The sequence below is a fragment of the Centroberyx affinis genome, unplaced genomic scaffold (genome assembly GCF_046629955.1).
Source record: "Centroberyx affinis isolate AG114_WGS23_722 - 3 ecotype Tasmania unplaced genomic scaffold, CSIRO-AGI_Caff_v1 ptg003734l_1, whole genome shotgun sequence".
Taxonomy (NCBI): domain Eukaryota; kingdom Metazoa; phylum Chordata; class Actinopteri; order Beryciformes; family Berycidae; genus Centroberyx; species Centroberyx affinis.
Window position 1 is genome coordinate 109,467 of NW_027281613.1, and position 12,851 is coordinate 122,317.

Consider the following 12,851-nt stretch of genomic DNA (forward strand, 5'->3'; position numbering starts at 1 on the left):
ATTGGCCCACAACAATGGCATGGAAACATTTCATTTTAAAAAGTGAAAAAATAAAATGTTTTCATATTGGATAATATTCATTAATCGTGCCTTGAAACCTTTTTTTCAATAGACAAAGCTTGTCTGAAATCAATAACCAACTATTTTCCAAGTATGAAAATAGTTGCATTAGATAAGTTGAATTAAATTTGTCACCTTGCTCACTTAGTCAATCATAATATGCAGCTGCTGGTGTCACTTAACAAAAGACTATTTTAAGATCAGTTCAGTTTTATTGGTTTGCAGTTGAGAGCGGCAGGAAAGATGTGAGAGGAAAAGGCGACGTGAAATACGACAAAGGTCATGATCCGGACCTGAACGCACCACGGCCTGCTGCCCCCCTAAAACACTGATCCACCAGAGACCCGCTGCTGCAGAGCCACAGTGAGTTTTCACGCTGATGTTTCCATCGTCCTATTCTGTTATTTTCACTGATTTCTATGGTTATCGAGGGTCAACATCGCGCAGAAGAAAACACATAAACCCCTTGTCTTTTGCTCTGCAAAAACTGCATCTCATCAAGTCATTTATTCTCATATCCAGCCTTAAAATATTATTTTTCTTAAAACAAGTGAAATATTCTGCCAGTAAGGCGAGATCATTTCGGTTGTTTTCAAGTTTCACTTGTCTCAGTAATTGAGTCAGTATTTTAAATTAAATCAGATTAAGGTAGATTACGCCATTAGTATCAAGAAAAAGACACTGGATTCAAATTATTGAAACAAGTTGATTTGCATTAAAACAAGTAGCCTATAATTATCTCAGCATATTGTCAGATATTTCTACTTGTTTTATAAAAGATCATATTATCAGACACAATACTAGATTAAATGATTTATTAAGACGGATATTTTTTGCAGTACAAGAATCTGGATTGCGCACAACCTTACCTGCTCATGATGGTTCATAATGTGGCCAAGGGAAGTGGCAATAACGGTCACTAGCCGCTTAATAAAATCTCGACTGGGTATCGGCCTGTGTGGTGGTACCAATCTGGCACACATTAGTTGGTGTCCAAAATGTCACCAAAGAAAAAAAAACGCGTCACTTTACGCACTGGACACCCATGCGGACCTGTTTGGATGCTGAAGGGTTAAACTTTAAAAGAGGACATATTTATTGTCCTGATGCTGCATTCAAGTCAAATGATAAAAATGGTAGATAGGAGACTTCTCATTGAAAATACCGTTCGCCTCAGCTTTCAGGTGGTAAACACCGTTCACTCCAGTTTTCAGCTACTTGTGATCTCAGGGTTTTTGTCGCTGGACCCTGGTTTTTCTGACTTACCGAATTCCCAGCATCACCAACACGGAAATCTCTGCAGTTATAGCTGCGTGTAAGGAATGCTATAGTAATTTCCTATTAAACGAACAAAATGAACGATTTTCATCACATAAGCCATTTTGTTATCACCACACTTAAAAACCCATGATAGGACACAACTTTCGTTTGTGTTTGTGGCTGAATTGCAATCTTTGTGATGTTGTAAAACATAAATTAAAACGTATCACACACTAAATTCATGTTTGTTAACTTTTGGAAGAAGCAGAGGAGCGATCAGCGTCTCCAAAAACATAAATCATGGCGGTTGACGGATGCAACACGAGTTCCATCGCGTGAACACAATTCCACGTCCGTTCAATTTTACGGTTATCCCAATCCGACGTGAACGCAACGTGACGTAGTACGTACAGTGGCCAATGGCTGAGCGGCGTTCCTCCGCTCTCGCCCAATAGGAGACGCAGAGGAGTCGCTGTCAGTCACAGGTGAGGGTGGATGGTAGAAGTGTGTGAAAAGGGCAGGAAACGGGAGCGAGCCCGGGCTGATGGCAGAGCTATGCGGAGGAGAAGCATCGTGCCTTCGGATATACGAGAAACTTTCCGCGGCTTCTCCTGCGGGGATGCGATGAGAAACCAACACTGGAGGGAAAACATACGCGACACCAGGGCTTCGCTGGGAGTAAAATGCGGATGAATTGACATTTGCTCCATTATCCAGGCCAGTTAATTGCTCCCTTGAAGACGAACAACTTCACTTTTTGAAAAATGGCCGTTCGTGGCAACTCACTGATGCCTTTCTCGATCCAAGCCATCCTGAACAAAAAAGACGACAGCCGGCACTTGCCAGATTTGGATATGTGCTTCTCCAAGACGGCGTGTTGGAAAATATTTGGGGAAATGAACGGCGGGTCGGCGGACTTTCCCACGGCGTGCAGAAGTGATGATGGGGGGGCTTGTGAGCCCACGGACCAGAAAAGTTATGACTCGGACTCGGGACTCAGCGACGACAATGACAGTAAGACTCTGGCCGTCTGCAAGTCCGAGAAAGACGGAGACCAGGCGTCAGATGTGCTGGAGGAGAGTCTGCAGGAGGAGACCGACCACGAATCTGCAGCTGTGGAAAACGCAAAGAGCGACTGTGAGCCTAATGTTACGGGTAAGTGAGTTAGATAATGTGCAACCATGCTCAGAAAAAAATATGGTTCTTCATTCTTCGTTCTTCGTTCTCTGGTTAGGGTAGAAGTTGTAGCCTATAAAGAACCACAATGACTCAGTGAACCCTCTGATGTGTAACATTAAATAAAAAAACGGGAAAACCAGAATAGAGTCCAGCGTGGCTCTTAAAACGCTCCTTTAATTATGCTAAAACCATTTTGTCACAAGTCAAAGGCCAAGGCTATTTCTTTCATTGTATGCCATTATTTGGACATTTCCAAAACCACTCCTGGTCACTTTTACGCACGAATGAGAATAGATGCTAATGGGAAAGCTTGGCTCATGGTAAAACTGTATTTGTTGCCACCCACAGGCCTTTAAACCGTCAATTCTTAAAGGCTAAGGGCAGCTCGATTTGGTGTCATCATAGGTCATATTTGTGTAAGCTAATTTATGTTGCATGGACAGGATTTCCCTTTGGATTAAAGATGTGAATTGTCCGGAGACGCACAGCTGATAGGAAAAACAAACTCTAAACTGCAGTGGATAAAAAAGTCTGGACACCATTTGAAATTTTCTAGTTTTTACTGTCTTTAGGCCTGAATGAAAACTCACTAGATTAGATTTTTTTTTCCATTTTCATTTGGATAGGCCTACAGCAACCAACGAAATTAAGGTAAACAGACAAGGCCACTTATTTCTGACAACGTAGGCTATAAAAATAGAAAAGTAACACACCTTGCTGCCTGTTCAATCACATCCCAAAGCATTCACCTTCACCTGAAGTCAACAGAAGTGACTCCAGTTAAATCAATTAAAAGCAGGAATTCACTGAGGGTTTCTTTTGTTGCATGGCGCACGTCTGCACGTCTCCCTTTCAGACCCCAGCGCCCTGGACGAGGGGGGCTGCGATAAGAGCCTGGACCAGCCCAAACAGAGGAAAAAGCGCTCCCGGGCCGCCTTCTCCCACGCGCAGGTCTTCGAGCTGGAGCGCCGCTTCAACCACCAGCGGTACCTGTCCGGGCCGGAGCGGGCGGACCTGGCGGCCTCCCTGAAGCTGACAGAGACCCAGGTCAAGATCTGGTTCCAGAACCGCAGGTATAAGACGAAACGCCGTCAGATGGCCGCCGATCTGATGGCGTCGACCCCGGCAGCTAAGAAAGTGGCGGTGAAAGTTTTGGTGCGGGACGACCAGAGACAGTACAGCCCCGGAGAGATCCTGCGGCCTCCGCTGCTCTCCCTGCAGCCGTCCTACTATTACCCGTACGCCTACTGCCTCCCTGCCTGGACACTCTCTGCCTGTGCGGGGAATCAATGAGAACTTCGGTGTATTTATTCTTTTTTTTGTTTTGTTTTTCTCCCAGGAAATCAAACTAATTACTTTTAACAAGAGGAGAAGACCTGAATGGACTGATTATCAGCTCAGTGTCTCCGAGTGAACTGCCTCATCGTGTTGTCCAGACCAGGGGTTCCCAAACTTTTTCATGTCAAGAAACCCCCAGATACTTAAAAAATGACCACCACCACCCCCTCCCTCATCATTTAATAAGGTGTTGCCAGAAGGAACCCCATCTAAGAAGATGTTTGTCATGATTTAGTATAAAGTGTCTATACTATAGGCGGGGAGAGTGGACCTGCTCATTCATTGTCACTGTGTTAACCTCTAGGGAGTGAAAGAGTAATAACATTAAAGTATTCCCCATCTGGCTGGGGACCCCTGGAAGCCCCCTGAAGGACCGCTGGAGGTCCCCGGACCCCACTTTGGGAACCAGTGGTCTAGACTGAAAATGTCACCTTTGTTGGTTTATGTTATATGCGCCTTCCTACCTCTGCAGTGATTGGAAATAGGCATATTCCCATTGACTTTTCAAATAACTATCTCTGTTACAGGTTGTTTTTCCTTGCTGTGTTTGTAAAGGTAAGATATTTCAGCACTTTTGAGCATATACATGACGTTACTAAAATGTAAAATGCATATAGTGTGGGCATGTACAGTATCGGACCGAAAAGAGAAATTGTGGGTTTGTTGTATTATTGGCCTGAAAGCGATCTGTGGCAGGAAGCAGGCTGACAAACCAGTTCCTATTGAAATGTACCTATTTTCTATTGTGTAAATTGACTGTTTGTTTAGATCGAAAAACATTAAAACATATCAGGCATTACTATAATTTGGATGCCATTTTGTTTTAAAGTTTTTATTATGATGTTGAATATTGGGCCGTTGACTCATTTCCCTTTTCATTTTAATAACAATAACACCAACATGGCGGGACAGATTAGGCTATAACAATAGCAACAGTTATTAACAGTAATAATAATATGCTATATTTTAGGCCTTATGGGTTTACACAATCTGGTAACTTTATTGACACTAACTTTTTATTGGCAGCACATTGGCTGTGTGAGGAAAAACGCATAAGGCCTGGCGGCTGTCAACATGCATTAACGAAGCTATAACTTAGCTGTAGGTTTTGTAATATATAGCCTAATTAATATACAGCCTAACACTATTATAGATGTTGCTTTCTTGCACAAACCGGGAATAAACGCGCTACAGTGCTGCATATAGCTCTTATTTTGTGGCCAAACGTCTTCTCAAAGTTCAGGAAAGGTTTTCTGAAATTGGCCAACCTATGAGATTTACTCGGCGTAATAAATACCTTAATTATTAAGTTATTATTGGTATAGACTACTTTTAGGACAAATGTTGCTGTGTTTTGAGGGCACTAACACATTTTAAAAATGTCCTAAAAGAAAATAGGAATAATAGCTACTAAAACCATATCTGCCAAATATAAAATTAATACAACAATCTTCCTATTACAATGGTGAGTCCAGCTGTAAACTGGTCTATTTGAACCACGTTGCCTGCATCTCTCATCGCTCTCGAGAAAAAGGCATCATGTTTACCATGATGTTCCTGCTGTCCTGCCGCCCTGCAGTCAGTGCTGTGCTGCCGAGTTGTCATCTGGGCCACTATGGCTTCCTTCCCAAACACACCTGTCAGACAATGATGAATAGCTGTGTGATTCCCGGACAGGGCGGACTGACAGCTACCTTCAGGGGTGGATGTCAACACAAGGAGAGGAGTATTCCGGGTTAAGGAGGCCCATGTCACTGCGCCTAAATTTAAGTCATGGAGGGAAAAGAAAATCCACATTTTGGCTGTTTGCGGACACGCCGGATTGCACAGTGAATAACAGTCATTTAACTCTGTTTTCACATATTTTCACAACAGAAAAAAATAGTTTAAACCCGCCTTTATTAATTACTTTACTATTACTGGAATGGAATGTGAGCAGCATTAGACTGTATTCTGTCTCCAGTAAAACCCTGAACTTCAGTCTGGGGCAGCTGTAGATTAACCATCCTATATGTGTGTGAGGTATGGGTCCTTATAAAACACACAGGGCCCTTTACACACCTGGGTGGCTTGTAATACCAGGATGCTGCAAGTATATAAAAAGAGGATTCACTGCAACAACTGACCATCCACCAGCTATAAGACTTAACACTTAAAAGTTCAGCGTGGAGATGAGATTTAAAGAAGACGCTGAGTTTTGCCGGACATTGTCACAGTTATCACAGATTTTTCGTCTGCTAGTCGACACACGGGCAGCTACTGCAAGGAAGTCATATATATATATATATATATACTGTATATATGTAAGTGTAATTTACACAGCAATTCTCAGTCAGGAAGATCTCTCCATTTGGCATTAAGAGAGCTGAACTCTGCCATTGCGCAGATTTACGCACATAAGCGCTGCTGTAGGTGGAACGAAATGCCAGGCTAAATGTACAGAAGGCCTTTGGCTGATCAGTGCCCCATTTTCGTTAACCCTATGGAAAAACAATTCCCCTGCTTACCAACGGAGCCTATACGCCCCAAAATAGTGATCTCCAAATGCAGGTATACCGGCCACCCCAAGGCCACCGCCAGCGACAGTGATGCTGCTCATTGGCTGCGCTGGAGCTTAAAGGACTGAAGGATACTGAGGAGTGGACCGTCCCACATCACATCCTTCATACCTGCATGTAGAGATATCTGATATAGAGAGGAATATCCCGGCTGTTTTTCTTTTCAACCTGTGATCGCTGAAATGCAAACACCCCCATTGGTGTGCATTAACCCCATTCCAATGTCTCCCCGTTATTTTTTTCATACGTTTGCAAGCATTTTGATGGGAAATACACTGTAGCCTACCAACTGTAGGCCATAGCATAAATACGTTGTGAATGGATACATAGGATATTGTGAAGCCAAACTAGGACTGAGTTCCCCTCCAGCATTTCCAATTTAAAAAGCAGCCTCCCTCCGAAAATACAAATTGAATTAATGCAAATTTATTAAATTCGCACGCTGTTAAAGCATCATTCCTCCATTATGCACGAATGTAAAGGACGATTACGCGCAAGTATTTTTACAACAAAAAAATAAAATTAAAAATAAAATAAACCTTAAATAAACCATACATCCTATTCACATCTTATCTTAATAACATCTTAATATTTTGCCTTTTTTTTAAAACATGGTCTGTCTCAGGAGATCAGGCTATATTTGTGGATATAGGCTACTCAGAAAACCTGAGATTGCAATTGATGGAATCACATTTTATACTTCCGTCCTAATAGAAAACTGGCTCATCCCCTCATTCCTGCACTCAGTTCATTCTAAAGTTAATGTGATTTCTCTGTTATTTGATTTCTCTTGTTATTTCTACTGGGCTCATATATTTTCCCCTTCTTGTAAACAAGGCCTCGCCTTCACTGCTCTTCATGATCTTGTGTGTCAAGGACAATTCAGCGGAATGCTCTTGACTTCTGTAATGAGCCGTAATCACGGACATTATTTTCCTTCGCAGACAGACACGATCCAGTTGTTGTTCTAGATCACGTTACAGTATAAATGGTAGAAAATTGGCATTTAATATACATTCTTAGACACGTTATACATAGGCGTGAGTGGACGTGTGTAGACCCGTGACTTAATTGAATTAAAGACTATTCAGACTTGGGCTGCAAAAGCACAGTTATAAAAAGGCGTTGCTTGGTTCCTCCTGTTCACATAAATGAATTTGTATTTTTGCCCTGCGGTGAAACCACAAACAGACGCATCTTCTGAAACGTGAAATAAATTTGAAAATGCTCATCATCGTTGACATGTCACTCCTACAGTTTTACCTACAGTTTATCACCAAATTAAGAATGTCATTGACAAGTCGTTCAATCTAGTAGCCTATTGAGTTTTAAAATATTATTTTTCTTCAAAGAGTGAAATAATGGCAATAGATAACTCCAGTTGCTTCCAATGCAAATCAAATTGTTTCACTATTCTTTTTTTTCATGGAGTGATTTCGTCGTATTTCAAGATATTATCACTTATTTCTACAAAATTCTTGAAACAAGTGAAACTGCATTGGAAACAAATGTAGGCTACTCATCTCACCCCCCCTTTCATTTTGTTTATAGGAAAATAAGATTTTAAGACTCTAAAGATGGATATTTTTCAGTGTAGGGCCTATTAGAAACCAAGAGGATTTCTCGGGGAAATAGTGAACTCTGACTGAAATGTACAGGATCATACAGCTGTCCGAGTGTCACCGGCGGTCAGAACAGCATGTAGACACTTAACATGATGATAGAAGCAGCCTGGTTTGTTGCAACACATCCAACAAGATGTTAGGGTCATGGACAAAATTCATTTTAATGTGCTGCAGGATGGAAGTCTTTATTATAAAGCCGACAGACATCTGAAACGTTTCTGATAAATTCATGCCCACCTTTATAGGCCTATAGACAACCTGCAAATGCAACTATTTTGGGTAGCCTAATAGCACTGTACTTTCTTTTTTTTCAAAGTATTGGGAAATGTGTATACTAACCTATTTAATTGCGTAAAGGCAATACAGCATTAGGTCCAATTGTGCTTTTGAGGGAACTATACTCTATTTTATTCAAGGACATAAACGCTACATGTGTAGCCTATTTCTAAATCCGATTAAAATGAAGCATAGGCTAAAATTAGTGAAAATCTAAATAAAAACAATATAGGTCAACAAAGAGAGAATCTCAGTTGCATTGCCCATTCACGGGATGATCACTTCATTGATCTTTAAAATGAGTCAATTTTATAGACCTAGGCTATATATGAAATATTGCCCGATATATTAATTCTGAATAGCTTTTTGTTTTTCTACAAATTTGGTGCATTTTCATGGACCTTCTTCGTAGGCTACTAGCCTATTTCAGCAGCGGGACAATGGGCCCTAGTTATATTAATTATGAGAGGTTAAGTGGTCCGACACAAGCATGCGTTCAGTCTTCAAGAATTGTATTTATTGACAGCCTATGTGTCATTTATTGCTAGTTTGCGAATTGCTTGTTTAATGTGATGATCTGCGAAGGGCTCACAGACTCATTTTAACGGTTAGGCTTTTTTTATAGGCCTATTGTTGATCAAGAATTCATAGCATATTAGTTAATATTAGGCTATATTAGCTGATTGACTCAAACAGGTCCGGATTTCCAGCCGAATTATTTTTTGAAACGATATGCCTTTGTAGGCTATATGACATATCCGACCCAGTGAAAGGCTTATATGGCTATTTAATGATTCAGTTGCATTTCATTAACTTAGATTGTCTCTCCACAAAGATTCGTACGACACCATTGGCCTTAACCTTTCCGATAAAGTCTCTCTTCTAAGAACATTTAACAATTTTACGACAATTAGCGACGCATCTTTCCCCCAAAAACCTTTTTTTTTGTCCAGTTGGGAAGCTGTCAATCACACCCTCATAAGCATTTTGGACTATACTGACCTGACACTCACTGCCACCTGCTTCAAAGTGGCCCAGGTGCGAATTCCTGTTCATCCCCCATATGCAGCAGCATGCTCCTTCCCTTGCAATAAAAGCAGTGTGAAAGATGAGGACCGTGATTGAACTTCCAGCTTTTTAAAAACACTAAAGCTCAGATTCTGCACCGACAATATAGCCTACGCAATATTTAAAAAATGAGGCGTAAATTAGGCAAATACATTAGGTTTCCAAGTAGCCTATGACTGTGACGGATTGATCTGTCAAACTGAGGATTTGGTGGATTTGAAACTTTATTCTTTTTTGTTTCATTTCTTTTTCTTGTGCATAACATCCAATTTACACAGGACATAGGCTAGGCTACAATAGTTCATATATTTGCAGAACATCACACCTCGGTGTTCCCCATAGAGGTGAGAATAACTTGTTTATTTACATTGAGAGGATTCTCCCTTCAACTATTTTGTGTCTGATCACAGTCCTCGAGGGTAAAATTGTTCTAAAAGGAACTTTTTTCCTGATTCATGGTCGGTAGGCTAACACCGATATCTAGAGTTCAAGGTCACTGACACGTTAAGGTTTTCATTGAATTCCCAATCGAGGATTTGTTTTTCATTGGATCTTCTAGTTATGGTGTAGATTTTTAGGATTTAGGCCTATAGCTGCAAGTTTTGTTTTCATCTTTCAGAATCCCTACCGATTTTATTGCAAATGCCTAAAAAACATAGCCTACATAATGATTTTACAATTAAAAATTAATATTAATATTCAAGTTTAAAAAAAAAAAAATCCCAGTATGTCAGTTCTTCTATCAAGAGCTTTGTCAACTAATCTAAGAGTGAATTGTGTGTTTAAATCTTTTATTTGACTTTTTGCAGTGTGTCTACATTTTGTTTATATTTGCAATAAGGACTGGGCCATAAACTGATTCTAAAGCATTTACATATGCAACAATAAAAACTAGAGAGAGACACCACAAAAGAATTGCAGGAAAATGTGCTGTTTTACCAGTTTATCCAAACCATTCACCACTTCATTTGGTAAATACATCAATGTGACACAGAGCAATCACATCACACAGCTGGATATAGATTAATCTAAGCTGTAGCTACAATTGATTCCTGCAAACTGTAAGACTGTTCACAGTTCTGACATTAGTAGTGGAGGAAACTGAAATACACAGGATACCACCAAGAACCTGTGAAAAGAGGATCTACACTGCACCTATATGGTTCTAGGGCAAATCCCAAGGTGGCAATAAGTAGCACTTAAAAACCTGTTCAGACTGTACACTTTTAAACAACTGAAACATCTTTTCCCTTTCAGGAGAACAGCTAAATATCTGCTTAAATGTTGGCTAGAATGTAGGCTAGGTTTAGTCTTCATAATAGGTCTATAGGTTGAGATGACAAACATAACATCTATAGGCTACAGCCTGATTACAGTTGGACCTAAGGAAACAAGTGTTTCTATGAGGATTGTGGGTTTGTGTGTGTGTGTGTGTGTGTGTGTGTGTGTGTGGGATGGAAGACTTATTACTAATAGGCTAGATACCTATTAGTAGCCTACCTAGACTATAACATTCTGGCTATTGTTTACTTACTATGCTACCAGCCCATAATATGGCTTTTCACGGCAAATAAAGCATAATTATGCAGTCTAGAGAGAGAGAGGGACAGAGAATCTACAATAAAAATATTATTTTTTTTCAAAACTCTATACAAGTTGCTTTGATATGTTAAAATCCACCTTATTGGGACAATAATGTTATTCTGTGTTGTGCTGATCAAGTTTTCTATACTTACACTTTGACCTTTGTTACCATAGCAACAGCAACGCGTCACGCACAGGACGCATCCATACAGGCTAGCAATCAGGTTTATGGTCTTTTCCTCTGAGGTGGAAATTATGCCATTGATACCAATAATCAATGCAAACTAAAACGCCAAGCCGCGGTGTCAGTCTTGTATTTCGGTAGATATCTCCCTGCTGATCTGAAAGCTGTTTATGTCCTTCACGACAGAGTGGCTAAGCTAACTGTGTGTCAGTGGATCAAGCCGAGCAGCAGTGTAGTAGAGTCAAAATGGCGTCTGGTTGCCCACTCAACGCTCATTTAATCCATCTGATTAACTAGATAAATTCAACAACCGGTGACTACGTTGCGTACAGCGATCGGTTTTCCACACAGATACGGTCAGAGCACAGTTTAACGACATGTCGGACTCAGAAGAGGACAGTCAGGACCGGCAGCTTAAAATTGTAGTGATCGGAGACGGTGCATCTGGGAAGGTGAGAACATCACACACACAACGCTACTGAAGATTGACTTTCAAGTCTAACATTTCTGCAACAACATTGGCTCAGTGTCGGTTGCACGGCTGTTCACTCGGTGTCCAACTGCTACGGTGCTGCTTTTGGTTCTTAAAAAGAGCTGGGGTTGCTTTCCAGTCACCATGGCGACTGATGCTAGCTCGGTTAGCTAATATTAGCCGCTGCTGGGGTTTCACTCACAAAGTAACAAAGCAACACATCGTAATATGCACACACAACTGTTAATATTCTAGTTTACGATTAAAGCTTAGGCAATGTAAGATAATGGCCTGAGTATACTGTAGTTGTTACCTAAGCGATGCCACACAACTGTATCTGCACTGTGTTGTGGAGTAAAGTTAGCACAATGTTAGTTGTATTAGGGACATCTAACTCCTTAACTTCATCACCACAGTCAATGTAAACCTGCTGATAGGAGTTTTTTTTACGAGTTGTGATACTCGCCTAACATCGGTTCAACATAGTGTGTTGATATTGACAGCTTCTATCTTTGTTTACATCTGGATTTCACGCTACTCGACTCTCACCAATGGATACCTGCCTGGAAAGTTACACTGTAGCAAGAGAAAATTGACATAGGAGCAATATGACAGCAGCTTATGACAGGAGGGACACGACTGGCAGGCAATGAGAGATTGACAGATTGATTACTCTTTTCATAACCACCTGTTGCAGTAAATGTAGAGTGGTGACAACTTTAGTTTTCTGTTTATGCAACTGAACATCTTTATCAGATGCACGTCATTAGAGCAGGCCTACGGGTAATATTCATATTAGCCTATATATCATATAACCATAGTTAATAGTCAATACACTTTGAGCTGTTGAGGACTGGGCCTGCCTGATAGTCTGTAGGTTTTCCTACTGCAATGAATATTTCACATTGTGCAGTCTATCCTTACTGTAATTCAACCATTTAGTCATTGCTTGCATTTTGCTTAAAGCTGTCTATGGATGCTGGCATCAGTTTGGTAAAAATCTGTGATTCTTAGTGAATGTATACATATGGCTGTATCAACTATCACCTATGGGAGGAGACATTGAGACTCAGGAAATAGCTCTTTAGAAAAATAGAATATGGTCAGATGGTGATTGGATTTCAGATAGGAAGTGATAGCCCCCTCAATGTCATTATTTTTCAGAGACACAAGAAAACTAGCTTCAACTGCCCCCTTTCCTTGCCTAACCTTTTCCTAGACTAGTCATTTTGCTTGCCTAAAATGAA

The 12,851-nt window shown here is 40.7% G+C and overlaps 1 protein-coding gene across 1 annotated transcript; it reads left to right on the forward strand.

Moving 5' to 3' along the window:
* The first annotated feature begins 1,871 nt into the window (after positions 1–1,871).
* nkx3-2 (NK3 homeobox 2) lies at positions 1,872–4,626 on the forward strand. The gene is made up of 2 exons (XM_071540859.1): positions 1,872–2,475; positions 3,356–4,626. The coding sequence occupies exons 1-2, from the start codon at positions 2,085–2,087 to the stop codon at positions 3,790–3,792; spliced, it is 828 nt and encodes a 275-aa protein (XP_071396960.1). The 5' UTR covers positions 1,872–2,084; the 3' UTR covers positions 3,793–4,626.
* The last annotated feature ends 8,225 nt before the right edge of the window (positions 4,627–12,851 follow it).

Bases quoted from the DNA above. Each gene is read 5' to 3' on its own strand.
- nkx3-2 (XM_071540859.1), top strand. From the start codon at position 2,085: ATGGCCGTTCGTGGCAACTCACTGATGCCTTTCTCGATCCAAGCCATC. The intron at 2,476-3,355 runs GTAAGTGAGTTA...TCTCCCTTTCAG, and splicing joins CTGTGAGCCTAATGTTACGG to ACCCCAGCGCCCTGGACGAG.